The sequence below is a fragment of the Aythya fuligula genome, chromosome 8, assembly GCF_009819795.1.
Source record: "Aythya fuligula isolate bAytFul2 chromosome 8, bAytFul2.pri, whole genome shotgun sequence".
NCBI classification, from domain to species: Eukaryota; Metazoa; Chordata; class Aves; order Anseriformes; family Anatidae; genus Aythya; species Aythya fuligula.
The window spans coordinates 19,535,986-19,542,728 of NC_045566.1; the positions used below are offsets into that span (position 1 = coordinate 19,535,986).

The 6,743-nt window shown below is 52.9% G+C and overlaps 1 protein-coding gene across 1 annotated transcript; it reads right to left on the reverse strand.

The window, feature by feature from the left end:
• Positions 1-1,524: 1,524 nt before the first annotated feature.
• SERPINC1 (serpin family C member 1) lies at positions 1,525-5,174 on the reverse strand. Its single transcript, XM_032192561.1, has 6 exons — positions 4,794-5,174; positions 3,612-3,827; positions 3,093-3,230; positions 2,606-2,999; positions 2,193-2,257; positions 1,525-1,698 (listed from the first exon to the last, which is right to left on the reverse strand). Exons 1-6 carry the CDS (start codon positions 5,172-5,174, stop codon positions 1,525-1,527), a joined length of 1,368 nt encoding a protein of 455 aa, XP_032048452.1.
• Between the last annotated feature and the right edge of the window lie 1,569 nt (positions 5,175-6,743).

The window sequence follows — 6,743 nt, forward strand, 5'->3', positions numbered from 1 at the left end:
AAGGGAAAGTGAGCTTTCTGACCCCTTTGTTATTTCCAAAATGCTCCCCCTTGTCTCCCAGAGTTCCAGCCTCTGTGTTAAAGTTGCTGCATGCAGTTTCTTTCAGAGGCATTACTCCAGATAAGCACACCAACAGGAGGATTTAAGACCCTCAGCATCACAAATGTCAGTGCCTCGTAGGCCTCTTCTCTGCGTAGGGCACTGACTGCAACAGCCATGAGATGCAGCAGAGAAGACAACTCTCCATGTCTGAACTGTGCAATACAGGTGCTCAAACCTTCCTCCTACAGGAGTGCTGCAAAGCCCAACTGCTCCCAAAACCACTCCCAAAACTACGATGGCCCCAGCCACGACCACACATCCTCCCGTGCTAGTCTTCCCACAGACTATTCACATCTGTGAACTACCTCACTGTTGGCGTGCCGAGGCACCTGCTGCTAAGAGGAAACCTTTCTAGAAACAAGTTTTACTGGTCCTACAAAATCCAGGTGAAGTTGCACTCTGGGGAGTGCCATCTGCCTGCACAGAAGCAGCTGCCTGCACACAGCACATCTGGAACACGTACCACGAGCAGGACCGGACCATGCTTTCACTGCCTTTTTTGCTCGTTTTAACCAGCTGCCTTGAACACAGAACTCAGAGAGAAAAGCTCATCACACTTCACTTCTGCATCTCAAAGGCAACCCTGCCAGAGGTCCCACTGCAGCATAACCACCTCGGGTAGACCAGAATTCAAATCACACACATGGCGTGGCAGCAGGCCAGCAAGCCTCAGCTCTAGGAGTACACTCAGGTGAAATAGCAAACTCACACACAGCTGGAGATGGCAGTTGCATTAGTTGCAGCTATCACCTTAGTAGGACATCACCACTGTCCAGAGCCACCCCCGCTACAGTAACTTGAATGTGGAGCTAGTTTGAAGCTTACTTCTCAAAACAACAGATTCAGGAGCCTTGGCTACATGAGGCTTTCACCAGCGCCTGTACAGCACTTGGACACATCAGACACACCAAAGCTGCTGGCAAGGAGGACTCTGCTGCTCGGCAGCTCTTCCACCCAGCATCTGTTCAGTGCCAAACTTCAGAAAGATGTTTCTGGCCCAGCAAGCACGTGCCCTCTGGCTGTGGCAGTTCCACTGGCCTTGCCAGCTGTTCTGCCGGGACTGAGGAGCGTAGGTAAGGGCGCGTTCCTTGACAAGTCTCGGAAGCAACTTAGTGAAAAGCGTCCATTCAGAGATCAGTTTGTTACAGACAGACGTATAGGCTTTTAATGTACTGGGGGATCAGAGTTACAGTTTGATGCCTGAAAGGGAGGAGGGGTTGGATACAAGAACAACAGCGATGCTGGACTCAGTCCTGGATGCCACAAAAAATTCAGTTTCCTCTGAGCAAGAAGGAGAGGTGCCCTCTGAGACCCCCTCACCTGATGACCCAAAACCCCCGGCAGCGATGTGGGCTGCGTGCCGATACCCTACTGCCCCTTTTTCAAGGGCAGAAAGGGAGAAGTGAGGCCCTGACAGCCCATTTAGGAGCAAGGATCAGATATTCTGCCCATGAAGATGATGGTGTTGAGGGCGGCTTCCCGGATGAAAAGCAAGAAGGGCCTGTTGGCTTCAAAGATAATTCTGTTCATAGGGAAGGAGCGGCCGGAGACAAGGACGGCTGTGGCCGCTGATGCCTCGCTGCCTTCTTCATTCACCTACCAACCAAAAGAGAAGATGGGTTTAAAATACAGGCATTATGCAGCAGTTGGAGGGCTCTCCCTCCTACCCCACCAGTTTGGAGCACAAGATGACAGCACAGGTCAGAGCACATTCTTTTACATTGGTAAAGAGGAGATCTCTACCCAAGGAAGGCAGGAGGATAGCACTGCCAGCCCAACCGTGCCAAGCTGTGCCACCCACCCGGCACACACCTGCCATGAAATAAGCAGGAAAGAGCACTTGAGTCTTGTCACAAAGCTTTGGATCAGGCCTCAGGCTCCCATCGTGTCCTACTTGTGCTCCCAACACCTGCAGCATCACTGGGGGCTGAGCACCTTTACACGCTCAAGGTACTGAGGTTCTACCTTACCCCAGAGCCCCAAATCACTGAGGAAGTGACCACCACTGGTCCAGAGCTACTTTTTTCCCTTTATGCTTCAAGTTTTTAAAAGAAAGAGCAAAACATATCCTGGGACAAAAGAAGGCTTACCTCAAGGAAGGCTTTGTGGAAAGCCTCAGATACGTACAGGTCTGTACGGCCCTCTGCAACTATGCCTGAAACCCAGAATAACAGAATGGGGAGAGTTACAACAATGTATGGAGAGAGCAGCTCAAGATACAAAACACCTCCATCCTTCATGACCTTTCATGACCTGTGTTCAAAACAGAAGGCACATTTGCCCTAAAACAAGGATATCCTCCATCAACTGTAATTGATTACTCAACTCCCATGCCCTTGGTGCTGAGCAGGGCTGTGCGTCCTCGATGAGGACAGAGCACTGAGTCCCTCATGGGTGTAGCATCACTTCAATGTGGGCACAGTCTTTTTCCTCACGTGTTGCCCTGGCACCTGCAGAGGAGCGGTTATACCTCCACCTCCACCACCCCATTTCCACATCTGACCTGGGAGTCTCGCATTTTCTGGACTGAAGAGATCTTCCAGCCCCATTTTTCTCAGCTTCTCCTTGACACTGAAGCTGTCCTCAATGCGGAAGCGAGGGAGAGAGACTGTGAGAGAGACCTCCCGCATGGAGTCTATCCAGTCCTGCAGCTTCTCCGATGTCAGGTCTCGCTCTACCTCCACCAGCGGCGTCCCAGCATAGGGCAGGACCAGCACCATTGTGATATCGTTCCCCTTGTAAGGCAGCTCCATCACCTGCACTTTGTCCTGGGGAACGGATGCGTGGTGGAATTTGGACTCTTGGTACATGATTGGGACTTGACAGGTCTCCCCGTTGGCTTTATGAAACAAATCCAGTCTTGTGTTCGGAGTCGGGAACTGTGATTTCCAGTGCCCCTACAAGGGAGATTGAGGAGCACAGAGACAAACATGAGCATCATTACTCCCCCCAGGGAAGTTGGCTGCTCCACCAAGTTTTGTTAGCTGTACCTTAAAATAAATGGTGTTGACCAGGACCAGGACAGTGAGATCATTGATGCTTCCCTCTGGGATCACTTCTGTAATGCGCCTCTCTGTCTTATTAGCCACCCACTCATTTATGATCTTCCTGGAAAGCTCTGGCTTCTCCTGAAGGACGAGACCAAAATAGGTTAAGTCAAGGGTTATAAAAAACTTCTTTGTAACCCTTCTGTAGGAGGCATTACAGGGTGCACGCTGAGGAAGGACACCGCACAGTGCTGCAGTGTTTAGAAATTAGGAGCTGCGAAGTGATTGTGGTTAAGGAGCTGGGACAGGAGGAGCTGTGTCCTGTCCTCCCGCCTGCCTTCACTTGTGTCCTGCATGCCCAGAGCGTGGCACTGCCTGCGGGCAGGAGGTGAGGACGCAGCAAAAGCAGAAGGGCAGGGAGGAAAAAAACACTCCCCTCCCTCTGCCACAAACCAAAAAAAAAAAAAAAAAAACCCACACAGAAAAAAAAGACACACACAAACAACAGAAGTTCACACTCACTTTGAAGTTCAACGGCCAGAGTTTGGCTCCATACACTATTTCGCTGATGTTCTGGTAGGTCTCGTTAAAGACCAAAGATTTCTCTCCAAAGAGGCGGTTGGCTGATATTAGCTCCGACGATTTGTTGGCTTTCTTGTAAAGCCGGCAGTTGAGCTTGGCAAAGAAGAAGTGGACCTGGTCGGACGTCTTTTCTGAAATAGTATCAAACTGGAAGACCTGGAGGGGCCAAGCAGCGAGAAGAGATTCACCAGCCAGCTCCTGTACTCCCCCACAGCTCCAGGATCCCACCAGCAGCCTTTGCCCTCCCTCACCAGCCTAAGCCACAGAACTGAGAGCTCTACAGGCCTTCAGAGCTTTTGCCCCCCAAGTTTTTCCTCTGTGCCCCCAACCTCTGTCAGGGAACCAGTTCCAGCCCAACATGTGAGCCACCAGGCTTTCCCCAGCGCTGTTACAACCAGCACAGTCCATGCTCAGGGATTCAACCCCCCTGCCCCAGCCCCAGGGGGCCTCACACAAGGCGGGCAGCATGGCAGGGGCCTGGAGGCAGCTCCTGGGTCAGCACAGGCCACAGGAGGTTTGGGCTAAGCCCTCCCATGAGAAGGCCGAAGGCTGCTCCTTCCCAGGAGCAATTCTCATGGTCTGCTGAGTAATTCTGGTACTTGTTATCTGTTTTCTAGGATGTAGCAATTGCTTTGAGGGTAGGTTTCTGCAGCGCATTTTTTTCTCCCTAATCTGTTCCTAGCTGCCAACTGGAAGAACAATTCGAATTTGTCAGCTAGTCTCCAGCTCAAGGCTTTAGGCACAGAAAATCCCACAGCACAGCGCTCACAGACATCTGGGATCCCTGGCACCACCTCCTATGGGAGGGCACTGGCTCAGCGAGAGAAGGGTCCCCTCAGCAGGGGGGGCTGGCCAAGAGGGGAAGGATTTCAGCATTTTGCTGGTCTGCCCCCAGACTGCAGATGACCACAGGTGGTCCCTGCAGAGCTGGGATCTGAACACAACGAGGCACGAGCAGCCTCACGTCTTCCTCCCCAGGGGCTGTTTAACCCAATGGTGCTTCTCAAGCCAGAGAGCCACCCTGACACGGATGGCTCTCGGCAGCTGTTGGCCACCGTCACCTCTGCAGCCTTTCAGCCCTTGGTGACGGCTACAGGGAAGGGCTGAGGAAACACCACCGACCTCCATGAGCTGCTGCAGGGTGTCACCACACGCTCCGAGCTTGGTCATGGCGAAGGCTGTAGAAATGCTGAGGGGCGACATGAAGATGTTTTCTCCATTGTCCTTGGAGTCGGCCAGGTACTTGTAGAAGACGATGGCGAAGCGCGAGTTGGCATTTGACAGCTCCCAGACCCGGGGGTTAGTGGACTCCGGGATCTTGCTCTTGCCCTTCCCTGGCTCTTGCCCCTCGCCCTCCTGGAACTTCTTCTCAGGGTTGCGATAGATGCACATGGGGTTCACCGGGATGTCGCGGGGCTTCGCAGTGCAAATATCTTCCACAACATAGGGCTTAGGGGCAGCCAGGCCCCAGACGCTGAAGAGACACACCACAAAGAGATGCATTGTCCTGGAACCAGAGAGAGAGCTCACTAGGCACCCGCCTGCCCAAGAAATCCCCAGTATTGTCACAGCACCCGAGCAGCAGGACCGCCACTGTACCCCCCTCCCATTGCCCTTTCATATTGCAGCTGCAGGACGAAGCAGGAGCAGGAATGCCTCGGAGCACACTCTGCTTTTACACATGACATAATGAGAACAGTGCTTTCCTACAGCCCCGGGTGCCTGTTTTTAAGCAGCCCTGGCAAATTGGTGCAAGGACATGTGGATCAAAGGTCTGAGCCTCCCCCACTGTACAGCTGCCAGAGCTGGGTCTGCAGTTCAGTTGCATTTATGCTTCTGTACAGCTCCTACCCAGCTTCCTCGTGTGGAGGGCCCCTAGGTGCCACAAGCTTGGCAGACAAGCCAGCCTTAGACAAAATGTTTGACCGTTTCCTTCCCCTCTTCCAGTCCTTCCAAGCGCTGAGCATCTTCAGTCCCTAAAAAGCGCACTACATACAATCATATGGTGTAGCCAGGGTATTGCAGCTATTCCCATCCATGCTGCGATAAAAACTGACTGTCCCTGTTACCTGAGGAGGTGAGACTAACATCAGTGACCACATTCCAGCAAAAACAGGTCTTGAAAAGTCTCCTAGAAAGCCAGAGATCATTTACATTTCCACCTCTGCTAAAGCAAGGGATGCCCCTCCCACCAGCACTGGCAGCAAACCCTTGCTGGCCATGCAGGGGCTGATGAAGCAGCACGCAAGGCCTTCTGCACGGAGTGGTTTGGAGATGCCCTTTACGTGACTCTGTCGGGTTTATTCACGTGTCCTGCGGGAGGAAGCTCACAGACCACAGCCACAGCAGCTTGGGAAACAACTGCTGGAAAGGGCTGGCAGCTTGCCCAGGACGTGCCCGCTGTGGAAGAGAAGCATCCAGCTTGGGTCTCCGCCTGCCCCCGTGCGCTCAGCGCTGCAGTAACCGCGCTGCCGTGTGAGGAACCAGAGCAAGGACAAGCTGCGTTCACCACCGGTGCTGCCTGTCTCTGCAGCACCTGGTGATCTGGGATGTGGGAGACCTCTGCCTTCTTTCACAGTCCCCTCACCGGGCTCTTGAGCAACAACTTCATCTGGGCTCCAGTTCTTCTGCAAAAGCAGCGATTACCTCATTTGGCACCAAGGCTGCGTTGAGCCCTGAGGGGCCCTCTCCAGCTAATAGCATAGCAACAAGCACTGCAAGAAAACATGCCAAAACAAGATGTTCTTGCTCAGGCCATGGCCACTCTTGGTGGTAAAAACAAACAGATTATCTTTCAAAAGGTTTAGTACGGGTGTGCAGAGCAGCTGCAACACCACGAAGAGCAAAACCTAAACCAGGCAGGAAGTCAGCCGCCCTGACACCAAAACCACCCAGGGCAGGAGGGGAAGAGAAAGGAAAGCTGTTCAGATGCTTTTGGGAGAGGTATGGTCACAAGGAGCACGATTGCCTGCTTCTTTCAAGGCAAAGGCAGATGTTGGCGCCTCGCGCTATGCATAAAACCCAGCACACAGGGGAAGGGAGCACGTGTAGACTGCATGGTACAGTCCCGAC

Coding starts and splice junctions, on each gene's coding strand:
- SERPINC1 (XM_032192561.1), bottom strand. CDS start 5,174: ATGCATCTCTTTGTGGTGTGTCTCTTCAGCGTCTGGGGCCTGGCTGCC. Junction 2,258..2,605: donor AGAAAATGCGAGACTCCCAG/GTCAGATGTGGA, acceptor TCTGGGTTTCAG/GCATAGTTGCAGAGGGCCGT. Junction 1,699..2,192: donor TCCACAAAGCCTTCCTTGAG/GTAAGCCTTCTT, acceptor TTTGGTTGGTAG/GTGAATGAAGAAGGCAGCGA.